Source organism: Tiliqua scincoides, chromosome 5, assembly GCF_035046505.1.
Source record: "Tiliqua scincoides isolate rTilSci1 chromosome 5, rTilSci1.hap2, whole genome shotgun sequence".
Lineage (NCBI taxonomy): Eukaryota > Metazoa > Chordata > Lepidosauria > Squamata > Scincidae > Tiliqua > Tiliqua scincoides.
The window spans coordinates 17,981,272-17,999,737 of NC_089825.1; the positions used below are offsets into that span (position 1 = coordinate 17,981,272).

The window sequence follows — 18,466 nt, forward strand, 5'->3', positions numbered from 1 at the left end:
AAAAGGACAGGGCTCCCCTCGCGCCCAGGGAGGCCCAAGACACCAGGCAGGCAGCCAGCCAGCCAGCCAGCCAGCGGGGACCATCCCTCGCGCTTCGCCTGAGGTGAGGGAGAAGGGGCTCCCACCTGCCCCTCAAACCTGGGCTGCGACTGCGCAGGCTCTCACCAAGGAGGGGCAACGACGCTTGGCAGCACCCTCCCTCAGCCCGGCCATGGGGGTCCCTGCAAAGCGCTCCCCGTGCCTGCCACCAGTGGCTCTGTCCCACGGTTCAGCCCCCTGCCCGCTGCAGGGCGAAGGAAGGAAGGGCGCAGGGAAGAGGTGCCCGGCTGTCCCCCGCACCTGCTTGCAGTGCAGCGTCTGCGGCACCTGCTCGCAGTGGGGCGCGGAGAGCAGGTCTGGGAGAGCGCAGCTGCCTCTGCCTGCCTAGGAAGGAGCTGCTGCGGCGCCCCGCACTCACCAGCAGCCAGCGCCCGCAGCACATTGCGCCGGAGAAAGGCGCCTCGGGGCTGGGCTGGCTGGGTGGCGGCTGCGGGGAGGGCACCCCGCTTCCAGCCCCTCTTGGGAGCCGCACCAGACGACTGAAAGAGTCGCGTGCGTTTCCAAAACACAGGTTGCCGACCCCAGTACTAGGCCATCATTTAATAAATATACAAGTTTCATCTGCTCTGGGAGCCCATTCTTCTTAGCTAGATTAGGTTCTAGATAAATAAAGCACATAGCCAAATGAATTGGACAAGAGAAAAATTTATGGGAGAGGGTCTTGACCTGGAGCAGAGAACAAGGGCAGAGCCGGTCAAGAAAAGGGAGCTTATGATACCTTCCTGAGGTTACTGCAGAAGGAACAACATTAAATCTGGCTTGTGTAATTACAGGTTCCTTGTGATTAATCAAAAGAGTCAGATAAGGAGCCATCTGATTGTGGCTAATGAAATGTGGAAATTTAAGGGGGAACAAGTTTGTGTGGCCTGGCTAAGAAGGTTTTGAAATTTGATGTCCGTAAGCCTCTATTTCCGAAGGCAGGACCAGATGGTCAAAAAGAAGGCCCATGGATTCTATTTTTTCCGGACTCTAGTGAGCCACATGGAGGTATCATGTTCAGAAATTATGAGGTATAGCAGACCATCCTGGCTAGTGCAACACCCTAGTCTCCAGCAACAATTGCCCCAGTTCTAAACAAGTAGCTGCATAAGGTGCACGTCTAGGGAGACCCAGTGTACCCCTAAAGAACTTAGCCTGAAGACGCTCGAATGAATGGTTAATCGAGCTTAGCCATACTGGAGAACCATATAGGAGCTGCGGTATTACTTTGCAATTATAAACTTTAAGAGCGGATGGAATATGACAATTGCCTTCCCTAAAAAAACAAGTGATAGATTGAATGGTATAGTGGGCTAATTTAGCTGACAGCTTCTGGTGGGCAGTCCATGTAAGATTGTAACAAAAATTCACCCCCCCCCAAATATTTAAAGGTCTTAAACCTGTTTAATTTTTCTCCCTTTTATAGACCATGGATATGGTTTCCATGAATTTGAGAATATCAAGATTTTAGTCTTCCCATAATTAAGTTCTAATTTATTAGCATCAGATAATCATTACATTTATTTAAAAGGCGCAGTAAACCTATACGTGACATGTATACGTTTTTCAGGGCTAAAAATGGCTCTAGAGCAGTTCCCAAACATTTTAGCACCAGAACCCACTTTTTAAAAACAGCACTCTATCAGGACACACCTAGGTTCATCAGACTTTAAAAAAGGGGACATCTAGAAAGAAATAACATTTATTTATAAGTAATAATAAGAAAAAAAGACTCTCAAACATTTATTTCCCTATATTTACACATGCTTGAAAACAGCAGGAGCTAAGCTCTTTGAAGGGTAATTAGTAGCTACTGTTTCTGATTTTTGAATACCCTCAGGGCTTGAGGCAATTTGTTATCTGATCTTTCCATCACCCTTTGGTGACTCACCAAAAATCAGGTTGTGACCCATCAGTGGGTCCCGATCTATAGTTTGGGAACCACTGCTTTAGAGGCTGGGAAATGGTGGGGTTTGGGCATGCAAAGGTAGGAAATGTAATTTTTAGCACTTTCTTGGTTTTAAAGTGCTTTAAATGTGGACCCCAGTATCCACGGATTTTGGATTCCAGAATAGACCCCCCCCCCGTGGATACCAAGATCCCACCTGTACACATGTTTAAATGTGTCTCTTGTGTAACATGTAACATTAATCAATAAAGCATAAATAAAATGTAACATTAAACATTAATAAATTACTGGCTCCAGATGACATCCACCCAAGAGTTCTTAAGGATCTCAAATGTGAAATTGCTGATTTTATCCCAAAACTATGTAATCAGCTTTCATGGCACAGCAAGGACTGGACAACAGTCAATGTAATATGGATATTTTAACAAATGCTTCTCGGGGATCCAGGAAATTACAAGTTGACTAGTTTAACCCCTGTTCCAGGTAAATTTATTGGTAGCATAATTATTGAAGATAAAATATTGAAACAACTAGAAGAGTGAACCTTGCTCAAGTTGAATCACCATGGTTTCTGCAACTGTAAGTCCTGCCTTGCTAACCAAGAGTTCTTTGAGAGTGTCAGCAGGACTGTTGATAGACTCAGTCTTGTTGATATTTTGTACGTATTTATGTATGCCTGGGCTCAAAAAGCTATTGACAAAGTCCCTCACCCAGAATCTTGAATAAACTTAGCAGTCATGGGGTAAGAGGACATGCCCTTTTATGAATTAGTAACTGGTTAAACAGGAAACAGAGGGTAGGGATAAATGGACTCTTTGTTAGTGTTTCTAGCAGCGGTCACTTCCTCATGTCCAATACAAGACAACGGGATTGGTGAAATTTGCTCAGATGGCATTTGTGTACCTATGTAATTTAAAACTATCCCACTGGACTAAGTACAGCTCACTTCAGAAAAAAACATTTTCTGAGTCACACTGTTAGGTTGTTGGTTTGGAGTCTTGAGTGTTGTGCAGACAGCTTTATCTTCCTCTGTCTTCCCTGCTGCAAGTCTTTTCATTTTTTATTCTCTTTCTGTCTCCATTGTCTTTCCCACTGTTTCACAAAGATAGCCATAAAGTGCAGTTCAAAATCTTGCCCAACCTTGAAAATGAAATTGAAAGTACTTTGCTTCCCACCTGGTAGGAAGTGATACCCCTGGGGATCCAAAACTCTGCCTCAAACACTTGGACTCTCCTGGGGCTCCCCCCCCCTCCACTGGATTTTTTTTTTTCCTTTCAGTTGTATGTTTTAAACCTCTGTAAACTTCTGAAGTTCACTAGGTACTGAAATCTTCATCTTCTTGTTGTGATCCCATTTTGGCTACACTGCTGTAGGCACTAAAATTTATCCTTTGTAGATAAGAACATAAGAACAGCCCCACTGGATCAGGCCATAGGCCCATCTAGTCCAGCTTCCTGTATCTCACAGCAGCCCACCAAATGCCCCAGGGAGCACACCATATAACAAGAGACCTCATTCTGGTGCCCTCCCTTGCACCTTCATGGCCTGTAACCCGTAATGGATTTTTCCTCCAGAAACTTGTCCAATCCCCTTTTAAAGGCATCCAGACCAGACGCCATCACCACATCCTGTGGCAAGAAGTTCCACAGACCAATCACACGCTGAGTAAAGGAATATTTCCTTTTGTCTGTTCTAACTCTCCCAACACTCAATTTTAGTGGATGTCCCCTGATTCTGGTGTTATGTGAGAGTGTAAAGAGCATCTCTCTATCCACTCTGTCCTTCCCGTGCATAATTTTGTATGTCTCAATCTTGTCCCCCCTCAGGCGCCTCTTTTCTAGGCTGAAGAGGCCCAAATGCCGTAGCCTTTCCTCATCAGGAAGGTGTCCCAGCCCAGTAATCATCTTAGTCGCTCTCTTTTGCACCTTTTCCATTTCTACTATGTCTTTTTTGAGATTCTGGTTGAGATACGGTGGAGTCTGACCTGCCTTCAATCTCTACTTTGCTGGATTCTATCCCTTCCTTAACATAAACGGCCACCCCACCCCAACATGCCCGTGCCTGTCCCTCCTGTAGAGTTTATAGCCCAGGATTACGGTATCCCACTGATTCTCCGCATTCCACCACGTTTCCGTTATGCCCACTATGTCAATGTTTTCCTTTGTCACCAGACATTCCAGTTCTCCCATCTTTGCTCGGAGACTTCGGGCATTTGCATAAAAGCATTTGTACATGGAATGCCCTAGGATGGGCTGCTTATTTGCTCCTTTGTCCCCGCATCCTCTCACTGTGCCAAACCGTCTATCACATCCCATCATGCTACCATTCCCAATTTTTTTCCTACTTTGCCTTTGTCTTGTTGTTCTCTAACCTCCCTATCCTCGTCCCATAGGGATTAGGAGTCCCGAACCGGATGCCCCTCGACTCCTGGCGGCCTCCCTCTCTGTTTCTAATAATCAAATCCCCCACTACAAGAAGAACCCGACCCCCCCTCCCGCCGAGGAGTATCCTGAGTGCGTTCAGATACGGGCCCGTCCCCTGGAGAATGGGTCCCCACTAGGGGATTGTTTACCTCCTCTCCTGGATGACGTCCTCCAGCCCCAAGACTTCCCATCCGGGCAGCTGAGGAGCTGCACGCTTGAGGTTGGGATGAAGCCTGATCATCCCCGGAAGTCTCCCCACGGTCCTTCTCTGCCTGCCTCTGCTTTTCCAGGTCAGCCACCAAGGCTTCAAGGGAGCAGATGCGTTCCCTGAGACCCTGGAGCTCCTTGCACCGAGGACACACTCATGACTTATGCCCCAGAGGCATATAGTCATACATGTGGCACTGGATGCAGAACACTGGATAGCCCCTGCCCTTCTGCTGGCTGTCTGACTGCATAGCCTTTTTTTTTTTTTTTTTGCTTTTTTAATTTAGGGGTACTTAAAAAAAAAAAACCTACGCTGGTTAGCAACCCTCTTCTCAAGGGAAGAGAAGGGCGGTGCCTGTGTCCCTGGCCTCCTCGCCCTGCTGCTGAACTCGCGGTGCCTTACCTGGCACTTAGTTCCCAGAAGCACTTGGAGTCCCAGAGGCCACGCGCTCCTGCAGAGAGGCTCACATGGTGACAGGCACTAAGTTTATACCCCTTGCTAGCTCCTCCTCCCTCCCTCCTTGCTGATTGAAAGGGGGCTGCTCTTCCCAGGTGAGATTACAAAAGCTCAGGAAGACAAAAGGCTGTTGATGGGCTTAATCCACTCTGCAGGCCCATGAATTGGGTTGCTTGGATTAGCCCAGGGGTGCCCAAACCCCGGCCCTCAGGCCACTTGCGGCTCACTGCGGGTCCCCATCCGGCCCCCAGGGGGTCCCCCCACCTCCAGTGGGCACTCAGCCCTCACCCCAGCCCGCACTGGCCCACCGCACGAGCTCCGTGCCTTGCTTTCCCTCGCTGCTGCTGAGCTCAGTGGCAGCGAAGGAAAGACAAACCCAGCCGGCTTGCAGAGCCTTTTATAGTGGGAAGGTAACGTGAGACTTGCAGGTCTCTCGTTACTTCCCACTATAAAAGACCTTGCGTGCTTGTGTGCTAGTCTCCTTTCTTGCCCAGGGGCTGGGCTGGGCTCTGCTCAGCTCCCCTCCCCTCTCCTCCCCTCCTGCAACCTGAGCCAGGGGGAAGAGAGAGAGAGATCACGAGGGAGGGGAACCCAGCCCAGCTCGTCTGGAGCGAGGGAGAGCTGGTTGGCTGGCCAGGCAGGCCGGCAGCAGCAGCAGCACATGGGCAGGCAGGTAGGCAGCCCAGGCAAATGAAGGAGGGGAGGGCGAGGGGGCAGGTGAGCAGGCGGTTATGTGAAAGTGTGGAAGATTCTCCTGTGTGTGTGTGTGTGTGTGAATGGAATCATAAACTGGCATGAAGATCCCCCCCCTTACTAGGGTGGATGGGATCATAAGCTGGCATGAAGACCCCCCCTTACTAGGTTGGATGGGATCATAAGCTGGCATGAAGATCCCCCCCCTTACTAGGTGGATGGGATAATAAGCTGGCATGAAGACCCCCCCTTACTAGGTTGGATGGGATCATAAGCTGGCATGAAGACCCCCCCCCCTTTACTAGGGTGGATGGGAAACTGGATGGAATTCATTCATTCATTTTCGGTCTCTAATATATTAATTTATGTAAATTTATTTAAATTTGAAATGTAAATTAATTCCTTTTTTTCCAGCCCCTGACACAGTGTCAGAGAGATGTTGTGGCCCTCCTGCCAAAAACTTTGAGCACCCCTGGGTTAGTGTAATGGGGCTCTTATCACCTCCTAAAGGTGGTGATGCTAAATTGCTAAAATGGACTATGCTAAATTGCCTGGGTGGTTGGGAACTGGCCCTTCCTAGGTTCTTACCCTCCTAGTTCTGTTCTCTTAGGCTGGACTGTTTTTTAACCTCAAGCTAGTTTTTATTTGAGTTTGTTTATTTATTTATTTATTGTTCTCACCTAGATCCTGTGTCCCAATTTACTGAACTGTTTAGGTTATGTTCTAACTTAGATTAAGTTTAACTTGGGTTAAGTATAGGGTTAATTTTTAAAAAAGTAGAAAAACTTGCTTTTCACTTTATCCTCCTCTGTTTTATTTATTTTCCCAAGTACCTGACCCTTGGGCTCTTACTCACGAGTAGGACTCTGCTCCTGCTCAGAGTAGACCTATGTACACACCTACATATTTATTTTTATTTCCCACACCTAGCTCCTGTGCCCTACCTCGCTGGACCTTAGATTCCCTCCCTTGGGTTAGATTAGGTGCTACCTTAGGTGAAGCTAAATTTCAATGTTGATTTAAGGTTGATTTAAAGTTAAAGTTAGAAGACAAGGAGTTAGAAAGACAAAGAGTTAGAAAGAGTACACTTACCTTCTCCTTCTCGTCCTCCTCTCCTTCTCCATAACTCAGAGGTCCACTTGCCTTCTCCTCACCCAGATGCTAAACTCACCGTGCTTTACCTGGCACTTAGTTCCCAGCGGCACTTGGGGTCCCAGAGGCCACGCGCTCCTGCAGAGAGTGTTATTCTCCAGTAGGTGCATAACACTATTGCAGAAACACTTGTGCTTCTGTAGACTAGTTTTCAGCATTACCAAGTATGATTAAAAATACAATACCAGCCTAGAACTGGTTTGACTAGAGACCTTGGCTTAATTACATAGTGAGTATGTCTACGGCAGGCAATGATGATCTTGAAGTGCTATTTTCTAGAGGCTGGGTTCTTTTTTGAGAGAAAGTCAGTAATTAAACAAAGGCATCTCATTTAAATAAAAGCTTATTTCTTTGTTTCTGTTTAAATGAAATCAATTTTATTCTTCTAAAAGTATGAAAACTTAGCACATCAAACTGGGAGAAAGGAGGTGCCATCTGGAAGAATATTAACATTTTTACCAGATGGTATGAAGTGCCTGCATACTTGTGTGGACTTTAAAGATAGCTAGACAGTACAAAGTGTCCCTTGAGGCCGCAAGACCTGAGCAAAAGGAAGCAGGAATCTAAAGAGGCAAAAAATCTCTAGCTTTCTGTTGACTGTTCCTGTATGGCTAACAGCTGCAGGTAAATCCATCAGTTCAGACTTGTGGATATAAAATGTTTTAAAATATATTTTCAGGAAAGGAAATTGCCTTTTTTCAGGAATTCTCATGCAACAATAAAACTTTGCCATGGTTAAGAAAAAAATCTGAACATAATATAGCAGATATTACTATACTTGCAGTTGTCATACTTAAGTTTAGATGATATTTAAATGGATCATGCTAACATTTGGATGTAAATTATTTTAGTACATGAGTTATAACCATGCTTGTCTGGTATGGCAAAGGCCATGTACTTTGGGTGGAGCCTTTGTGGTCCACTGATGAAGTCTAGGGATCAGAATTTATATATTTAAAAACAGCCTTGCTGACCATAGTAATGTAAGATAGAGTCATTAAGAAGACAATCCATCAATCAGTCTCCAGGCATTTAGAAAGGTTTCACTCCTAGCCAGCAACACCTCCCTTCACCATTGCAAGGTGATTCAACTTTCTTTCACTTGTTCAGGGGGAAGGAAGGGGTCATTTTGCCTTGGAGTGAAGCTGTAGCTATCTGGAGAGAGATTGATTGATGGATTGTCAGCCAGCTGCCCTCTCTCGCATTAACGAGGCTATTGTTAAACGACTGTTTTCCTTTAATTTAAAGGAAATTCTCATTGAGATGGAAAAATCCATGGATAATTAGGTTATACCTGTAATCGCTTGCATGACTATCTCTCTACAACAGTAAGAAAAGCAGTTTTAAAAATTGTGATTTTAAAGGAATGCATTTTTCTCCTTCTCCAGTGATCAGCACATTCCTTCTCATTTGCAGTGGCCATTTGTGTTGAATCAAATAAGTGTATAACAAAGTTGGACCTGTATTCATTATCCAGCTATAATTCTCTCAGTATTCATGTCTATCTAGATTATGTCTAAGAATTTAGCTGAGCATCAATATTTACGTTTAGGTAGTATAGGAACTTGAATCATACTGCCTTCAAAGTTCTAAATATGGAACATGTTTATGTTAATGAATTGCATACAGAAAACTGTAGCTGAACCAAAATAACTTTTTCCAAAGCTGTTTGTGGACTGGATCTTGCTTTCAGAACATGAATCTCAGAACTGGAGAAAACTTTCCTGTAGTATCCTATTATATAGGACAGGCATGTCCAACAGGTAGATTGCGATCTACCTGTAGATCACGGAGGGGTCAGAGGTAGATCACCACCCCACTTGGCTCCATCTCTCCAGCAGCTCGCCCCGTCGCTAGGAGAGAGCTCGTGCTGGCAGGTCGTCTGCCGAGGGCTTGCCACTGCTGCTGATCCTTTGCCTGTCTTTTTTCCCTGCCTGTGGGTGTATTGGGGGCGCTTGTCGTTTTCGTGCCAATAGTTTGTGGGTACCCCAGGGGGCCGCCACCTGCGCCCCGCAACGAGACGCCACAGGCCCGGCATCATACCTGGTCTCCTGCCTCTCAGAATCACCCATTCCTGCCCCCGCCCAAACACCCCTTAGAAGTGTGTTATATACCGGGCGATATCCATTCGCCCGGGCTTTAACTGAATACATTTACCGTATTAGTTGTGTCGTGTGCTGGTCGTTGGTCACTTTATAGTTCACTTTCATTAAACGTTTTCGGGCAGACACAACGAAGTGTCAAGAATTTGGTGATTTTGGCGGGCTTCTCCAATTTTGCCTATGCCTTGCCTTTGAATTGGTTCAAACCACTGTGACGTTTGCTTGCCTCTGCAATTTTATTTTGCCTAGCCTTTGCGTTGATTCTATACTGTGTGCACAATTTATTAAATCGCGAATGGTGGTATTTGAACTTGTATGGTGGTATTTGATTTTATCTGTTTTGCTGGACAGGTGTTTGAGTTTTTTTGATGATTGTTTGGTGGCATTTGATTATTGGTGCCAGTATGATGAATTCTTATTTTTACTTTTAGAACTGCATGTGTGGTTTTGACATCTCCAGTCCTTGTATTGCACATCATCCAGAGGTCTTCAGTTCCTGTTGATCTTTAATACTTTGGGACAGTGACAGTTTTGGACCAGATTCAGCCAGTGTTTATACCAACTTAGCAGATTTGGCCTTCTTACATCCAGCCACCCCAGTATAACGAAGATGAGTGTTCCAAAGAAGACCAAAACCTACCACTTTCATGATGAATGGGAAATGGACTACTTCTTCATCATGGTGAAAGACAAGTGTTGTTGTCTAATTTGTAACGCCCCAGTATCCTTGCCCGAAAAGGGTAATCTGGAACGTCATTATAAGGCTCTGCATAGCAATAAGTTTGATGCTGATTTTCCACCCAAAAGTGAAATTTGTAAACTGAAGCTCAAAGAACTTAAATTGAAAGTGGCTACTCAGCAACAGTTGATGGCGAAGCCAAGGTCACATTCGGTCAATGCAATCATAGCATCCTTCAAGGTCAGCAACCTGATCGCAAAGAAATGCAAACCTTTCACTGAAGGGGAATTTGTAAAAGATTGTTTGCTTGAAGCAGCTGACAATCTTTTTGAAGGATTTAAAAATAAGAAAGAGATCATAGCTGCTATTTAAGATGTACAATTGTCAAGAAACACCGTCGTGCGGCAAATAGAAAAGATGTGTGGAGACACAACTGAACAATTGTTGGAGGATGTTTCAAATTGTGTTGCTTTCTCACTCTAACTGGATGAATCTACAGACATAAGAGACATAGCCCAGTTACTAGTCTTTATCTGGATGGTTTTTGAAGACTTCAGTGTTAAAGAAGAACTGCTTGGAATGATTTCTTTAAAAGGGAGAACTACCGGTCAGGAAATATTCAGTTCTTTCCATTCTTTTGTGACAAAGTGTAATCTTCCATTGCATAGACTTGTTTCCATCACTACTGATGGAGCAAGAGCAATGACAGGTGAGGTTAACGGTTTCATAGCCCTCTGTAGACAGCTTGACAACTTCCCAGATTTCCTTTCTTACCACTGCATCATTCACCAGCAAGTTTTGGCAAGCAAGAGACTCAATACAAAGACTGTCATGGACATCACTTTCAAAATTGTAAATTCAGTTCGTGGAAGATCACTTCAATGACGGTTTTTCAATCTTACTCTTGATGAAGGGGCAGCGGAAATCATTTTGCACTCAGATGTGAGGTGGCTAAGTAGGCACAAATTTCTGCAAAGATTTCGTGATTTGCTGAATGAAATAAGAAGTTTTTTGAAGGAGAGGGAAGATGACCAAGCAGAGTTGGAAGATGAGGAGTGGTTATGTGATCTGGCATTTCTCGCTGACTTTATAGGCAAACTAAGTTGATATGAACCTTGAACTACAAGGTAAAAACAAATGCATTGGCAAGATGATGAGTACAGTTTCATCCTACAAGAGCAAATTTGAGCTAATGATGACTGACCTTGCAAACAACACTTTTGATCATTTTCTGAATACGCAGGACCATCTGGGACAATATCCAAATTTTGTTTTTCAGAACGAGAAGTATGTGACAGAAGTCTGTTCTGTTATCCAGGAATTCGAAAATAGATTCAGTGACTTCCAAAAAATTGGAACAGTTGTGGAGTACTTGTCATACCCATTCAAAGTAGATGTGGACATTAAAGAAACTGCAGCTGCTATCAGTAAAAATTACTCATTGAACAAGCCATCTCTTGAAAATGAAATATTAACCCTTAAAAATGACATTTTTCTCAAGACCCGTGCTGAGCAAGAATCATTTTGGAAGCTAGTGCCTAGAGACAAATTTCTCAACTTGAGAAGATGCAGTGAAGCTGTACACTCCTGTTTCGGTTCAACTTATTTGTGTGAATCTGCGTTTTCTCATCTGAAAATGACAAAGAATACAAAGCGTTCCAACATGACAGATGAACATCTCCAGGATTCCCAGAGACTGGCCCTCACGCAATATTCACCCAACTTCAAAAAGCTGGTGGATGAAATGCAGGCTCAGACGTCTCACTAATGAGCAAGAGCGAAATATTAAAGATTGTGCAAGATCAGCCTGGATCAATACTCAACCTAAATTCAACACAAATTACTCAATAAAAGTTAAAGAAAGTTATTAAGACAGTTAAAGTTATTACTCAAGAAAACTTTAAGAAAAAATGTACTTTCCATGTCCCCTCGCAGTTCTTACTGGATCTTCGCCTCTCTGTTTTGTTTTTGCTTAATTTGCTTAACAGCTGATCACATCCAAGTAACTGACAGAAGGTTCATTAAAAATGGGATGGGGGGATCCTCCAACTTTATTGGGTTAAAATTTAATTTGAAACTTAATTTTCATGGTGGTAGATCACCGGCACTTTTGGCCGGAAAAAGTAGATCACAACCTGTTCGAAGTTGGACATGCCTGATATAGGATATGTGTAAAGGCAAATGGTAGAAAGTTCATATAGAATTTAATTTACTTTCTTTCTATGAACAGAGAGACTTTAGTTTGCATTAAGTGATTTCTTTTTTAATTTCCCTCTTTTTGGATTCTAAGGAAGTTGTTGATCATCAGAAGAGATATAGCCCATCTTTTCTTATATTATCATGATTTGCTAATACTATTTTCTTTATTTAGTTGAAAGAATTATACCGTCTTTCCCCTTTTGTAAGGAGGGGTGTTCAACGTGGCTTACTGACTATAGAGCAATATAAAAATATTTTTAAAACGTAAAAACAAAAACCAGTGCAACAAACAGCATAATATGTTGGTTAAAAAAACAAAGTGAAGCAATGATGGTAGATCCCCCAAAGCTCAAGAAAATCAGTGGGTTTTCAACAGCTATCCAAATACAAGATGTTTTCACTTCTCCCTTTTCAGACATCAGCTGTAACTTTAGCAGCAAGGTTCTTTGTTACTGTGTAGTCCACATTATCACTTCTGAAATAAAGTATGGTAACCCAATCCTGAGCTGCCCAGAGCTGCAGGACCCGGCGGCTCCATGGAAGGCTCCCGCCGGATCCAGTGCCTCCCATGCTACCGCGGGAGACTCCTCAGTAGAAGGCGCTAAAGTGAAGGCGCTCTTGTAGGGCGAGCAGCCCTACCCAAGCGCCCTGGATCCTGCGAAGCTCGGCTCCGCAAATCCGCCTATCCCTGCCCCCCAACATGCCTCCCCCCTCCCTGGAATGCCGCCTCCTCCCCATGCCCCTGGACATGCCCCATCTACCGTTCCATAGCCTGGCATTCACAGAGACTGTCGAGCCACGGAACCTGGGTGGCTGCCGCGCACTGGCTCAGCACTGGCCGGCGCTGAGCCAGCTCCGGTGGGAGCCCTGCGGTAAACCCCACAAACGTGCCTTATGGCACGTTTGCAACTGTGGTCTGTGCTGCGGAAGTGCGGCACAGACCACAGGATCGGGCTCCGGCTCTTCCTAGGCCGAAAGAAAACAATGCCAAAGTACATCTTGTCAAGAGCAATGGCAGCAATTAACTGCCAGCTCACACTTCCATTTTATGCTTTTCAGTTGATAATTGTTTTTATTCATCTCACTGCAGGCTTTGCTTTCTGTGCATGATACTGTTGCTCAAAAAAGCTACGATCCAGTATTGCCTCCCATGCCAGAGGATATTGATGATGAAGAAGATTCTGTGAAAATAATCAGGCTTGTAAAAAATAGGGAACCACTGGTAAGTTCTCATTCTTGTGTGTTTAAAATAAAAAAAATAGAAACTAATCCTCAAAATGTAAGCAAGGAGGCATAGCACAATTTTTTTCATGAACCAGATAGTGTAACTTGTACATTGCATCTTCAGTTTAAAAGTGTTTTGAAGGAAGGCATTGTTTTCAGATATTATTTGGTATTAGTTTTAATTGCTTGAGGGCTACTAACCAGAGGACTGTAGTGATGATTGTAAACCATGAATTCCTTTTTGAGTTCATGAGTTTGTTGCAGAAGCAGTTCCCAGGGTAGTTTTCACCTCTGTTATGGAGTCTTAGACTTACTGTTAGTAATCTGAACTGTCTGCCTGAATTCAAATGAAAATTCAGACATGTTTTCAGACCATAGTTAGATTTGAACAAACTGCTTGGAACTAGGGTATTTGAGGAACTGCCTTCTCCCATATAAATTGGCCCAGAGGCCAGATTGACAGAAGCAGGGCCTTCTCTATGGTGACACCTTTATTATACAATCCCCTCCCAGTGCAATTAAGAACTGGCCCCTCTGTTAGCCTTCTGGTGAGGGCTGAAAATCTCTCTTTTCTGCTGGCTTACCCTTAATTAGTTACTGTTTGGGTTTTGTGGTTTCAATTGCAGGGTATTTATTGATCTTGCTGTTGCTGCTGCGTTTTATCATTTTATAAATATTTTGTAATTGTTAGTGTTTAGAGTGCTGTTTAATGTATAATTATGCTTTCCCCCCTTTATTAGTGAAAGCAAAAAAATACATCAAAACAAAGTACAGTTGGACCTCTGTTCCTGGACCCCCTACAGATACCAAAACCTGCAGATAAGCAAATCGGCGGGCGCTGCCCATAGGATTTCCAGATGCAACTGGATATGTTCTTTGGTTGTCACCTCGAAGTGTTCTGATGCCTTCAGAGGCCACATGCAGTCTCTGTGGGCCTCAAAAAGACCTCCAGAGATGCTAGAAAGGCACTTCTAGTTTTTTGTAGATCGTGGTAACTGACTTGCTGTGACTGAGGGGGGGAAAGCTTTATAAGCTTTCTATTGTAGTAGATGCATGATGTGAGTTGGACTGTGAAGCTCAGTGTCCACTTCAAGCTTTCTCTGTTGTCATATGTTACAGCATTACAAAAGCCACAAAGTTGTGAACATGTCTGTGGTGTGTGCTCCTGCTTATTGTGACCTAAAGCAGTGCTTCAGGCCTCCACAATGCCATCTCCTACAAATGTCTTTAGACATGCTGCACTTGTCTTGTACCTGTTTTATAATTGTAAAAACAGTGATGGTAATGTAAGAAATATCCTGCTTTTTGTTTGACACTGAACTCTTCCCCATGTGTTCCAAATCAGTGGAACAATATGAAATTATTTTCAAGGTTACTTACTTTTGCCTAGGAAAACTCTCCAAGGCTTGGCTGAACAGCACTTTGTTTTGAATATGTTTCTCATTGATACAGTGATTGAGTGTCTTTCAACTACTGTTAACGTTCATTGGATGTAGGGAAGTCCTGATACCTTCATTAGTGCAGATGTTTATCTGAATCTGGAGTGCAGTAGCCTTTTCAAAACTCCTGAAAGCTAGCTTGTGGAAAAGCGTTCAGCGTGCTCCAGCATTAAGTTATTAAAATGCTTGTTTTGTTTTCAAAGGGGGCTACCATTAAAAGAGATGAGAATACTGGAGCAGTTGTTGTGGCTCGAATAATGCGTGGAGGAGCTGCAGATAGAAGTGGTAAGAGTTTTTGAGAGGGCTTTTTTTGTGCGCATCATTGCCAGCAGATATATGAAAGGGCTTTTTCCATGGCAGCACCCAATTTTATGGAACTCTCACCTGAAGTTGGTGCCAGATAAAGATTTTTCTGTTCATTTTTTGGAACAGTTGGTTTTTGTTGTGTATTTGGTTTCTCTGCTTCCCTTTGCTGCTGCCACTATTATGGTTTCTTAAATTATCTTCGATTTGTGTTTTTATGTTTTTACATAAAACATTTTATTTTAATCAGTATTTTGTGCAAGCAACTTCGAGCACCTCCCTTTTGTAGGGGAAAGTTGTGGGATATAAATATTTTAATAACATTTTAAATATGTAATGCCTAGTGTTGTAAATGGGTTTTTAATTTCTTGAGGGAGCTACAGTGAAAAGATAATTACCTCCTTCTTTGTCTTGAGACAACGGATAAAGACCCTCCAGTAGGAGTGTTTGCAAACAGTGTTATTTATTTTACTTAGAAGTAAGCCTGTTGTGTTCAGTAAAACTTAGGCTGTAATCCTATCATGCTCACCGGAAACAAACACCTCTACCCACCAGTTTCTGTTGTGATATGGCATTGGAGAGTAATGGGAAGGGAACTCTCGTGTGATATTTCTTGTATTATGGATGCAATTCTGTAACTTGGCATTAGTGACATGTTTCAGGAACTACCAGTAAATTGCAAAAAAGCAGGAAGTGATTGTCCTTGTGTGGGAGTTTTTAGTTTGGCACCTGAGACATAGGTGCTTCTTTCACCCCCTCTCCCTTTACTATGTCAGCATTTCAAATTGGGAAAAGGGAAGATCTATTGCCTTGCAGAGGCTAAGGGCCAAACTAGACATGCATATAAACTTGTACTACAAAGACGTGTTTCCTGTTGGAAGCACTTCTCATTTTTATTAAGCTCCTATACAGGGCGGTTGATGGCCTCAGTTGAGATTGGAACGCATGGAAAGGTTTGCTCTTCCCCTGTGTGCCATTTTGAAGCCAAACATTGTCTTTCTGAAGCATTAAGTTGCCACTGAAAGAGTGGTTTCCTCAAATCGCCTATTCAGTTGCAAATCACCACCTCTGGAGGTCCGGTTTTTGCTTCAGAAATAGCATATAGAGCAGGACCAAGCTTCTGCTTTCTAGTCCTGATCAGATTTCTAGTTCTGACAGGGTTTTGGCCCCTTCTCAATAGTTTTTAACAAATAGGCACGTCTGATAGGAAGCACCTTCTTAAAAATATACATTGTTTTAAAAATGGAATCATTTTTATGTTTAAATGAGGTTGTTCTTACTGTGTTTTATTTTGTGTTTGTTTGAAATAAAATGAAATTTTGTAAGCTGTCTTTGTTCTATTTATCATAGAGAGACACAGTGAAAGTTTTAGAAATAAGTAATTTATCTTCTGTAGGTCTTATTCATGTTGGTGATGAACTTAAGGAAGTAAATGGAATTTCTGTTGATGGTAAAAAACCTGAAGAAATTATACAAATTCTGGTAGGTTACATATGGAATATTTGAGAAAATTTACAGAAAATTTATCCTTTTGTTTTAATTTATGGTCTTGAAGAAGCATGTTCGTGTTGATTTACTGTACTTGTCTGCGATCTGTTTATTTATGAAGAACAAGTCCTTACAGAAAATTCAGAATTTCTAAAAATGTCCTTAATAAAGGTGAAATAGACTTTCCTAATGCTTCAACGTAGAAGAGGCCAGTAGCCTTTCTAGTGAGCATCTGAGGGCATTTCTCAGCATGCTTGACAGATGCACAAGCACCAGTGATGTCACTAGGATTCACGTCACCCAGTGTGGGAGACCTGCATGTCACCCCATGCAGTGTGCGGGGCAACAACCCAGGTGGTGGGCGTGGTGATGTACCATTGCCCCGCCCCCACTGGTTTTTTGGCTGTACCTTTCGTTAGAACACAGATATTTCAATGTGGCTTGTTTCATTGCATTCTGCATGAAATTACGCATTGATTGATATATAACATGATGGTATTATTCCTCCAAACTCTGATTTTAGTGATTTTGAAAATTTGTAAAGTCACACAGACAAACATACACCCCATGTCAACTTACTAACAACTTATTGCAGCAGTTCTCAAACTTTTAGCACTGGGACCCACTTTTTAGAATGACAATCTATCCAGGACCCATTGGAAGTGATGTCATGGCCAGAAGTGACATCATCAAGCAAATTAAAATAAATAAATATAAATAATTAAATTAAAATAAAATAAATAATTAAATAAGGGGGAGCCAGTCCTTTTCCAGCAAGTGAATTTTCTCTGTAGTCTGCCTGCAATAACACCCTCCCATAAAGAATCAGTGAGATTTTCATCCCTCCCCAGTGCCCAGTTTAAAGTTCTTCTATTTCAAGCATATCAAGATAAGGACCCACCTGGCTTTGCAAGTGCAAAATAGAAAACATTCCACTTACCAATTCAAGCCTCTTTTTTTTTTTGGTCCTTTTTAGTGGGGGGGTGGGGTGGCTGCCTTCTGGAGTATTTCTTGTGCTCCAGTTCCATCGAATCAGGACCATTCTGGTGTCCTCACATTCCCCTTTGCCTGGCCTGATCACAAGCCAAGGCACGTCTGCCTACTCACAAGTAAACGCAACCATGTGGTTATTTTCGCTTTATTGCATGCACATTTTAATACACCTGCAGCTGGGAGGGAGGAACCTCCTTCTTGGGTGTTTTTTGGGGGCTGCATTCATTGGACAGGGACCATTCTGGTGTCATTGGATTCCTCTCAGCCTGCCCTTTCTGACAGACGATGGCAAGTACGCCTACTCGCGAGTAAATGCACGATACGGTTTGGTTTCACTTTCCATAGGGCTCCATGCATTTTTTTCTTTCCGGTTTTTTGGCCATAACTTTTGAAAGAAAGGAACTATTTCACTCTGGTTTTTTGCATTGCATTCCGCTGGACATTCCGCATCCAACGGTGTATGGCATGACAGGGTTGCTCCTAAACCTGCGATTTTAGCACATCATCCCCCAGTGAGTGTCACCCCCCCCTTGCACATCACCTGGTGCGGCCCGCACCCCTTAGCGAGGCCACTGACAAGCACTTGCAGTTGAGGAGTAAATTTGCAGGCTAGTTTCTTCTTAACCTTTCTGCACATTCCTATATGAAGGCAGAATGCACAGTGCCTGGACCTAGTTCTATTGGGGGGAAGTTACATGTATGTATCAACTGGTATTTAAAAAGATGTGATTTCTGCTGCTAGGCTTTGGAAGAGGTTTGAGTCCTTGAGTAATAGCTCACTCCACTTAGACAGGGCCCAGGATACAAAGAACTGCGAAGCTAGTTTTATGAGCCAAAGTGGTATTAAAATTTTGCTGAAGCAGTAGTCCTTATGCTGCATGGCATATTGTGTTTGAAATTTCCTTTCTTTTCTAAAGAAGTTTGATATGACATGATACAGTTTGAAGAAAAAAAACACATTGCTACTCTGATAGTGTGATCCCTTTGCACATGTTTCATTGGCTTTTGATTCACAGCCACTAAATAGAATAGCACTATTGAAAGTGCATTTTGGATTAAAATTGGGGGGGGGGAAGCTCTCATTTTGTATTTGTCACTCAATTCATTTGATTTGTTTATT

At 43.2% G+C, this 18,466-nt stretch overlaps 1 protein-coding gene across 7 annotated transcripts in view; it reads left to right on the forward strand.

Annotated features, from left to right (window-relative positions):
* Nucleotides 1-18,466, forward strand: part of MPP7 (MAGUK p55 scaffold protein 7) — a 123,729-nt gene that overhangs the window by 66,321 nt on the left and 38,942 nt on the right. For all 7 annotated transcript variants that reach the window (XM_066627153.1, XM_066627152.1, XM_066627158.1 and 4 more), the window contains 3 exons: nucleotides 12,990-13,121; nucleotides 14,766-14,847; nucleotides 16,262-16,347. In XM_066627153.1, coding sequence (XP_066483250.1) covers nucleotides 12,990-13,121; nucleotides 14,766-14,847; nucleotides 16,262-16,347 — 300 coding nt within the window. The remainder of the gene's footprint in view (nucleotides 1-12,989; nucleotides 13,122-14,765; nucleotides 14,848-16,261; nucleotides 16,348-18,466) is intronic.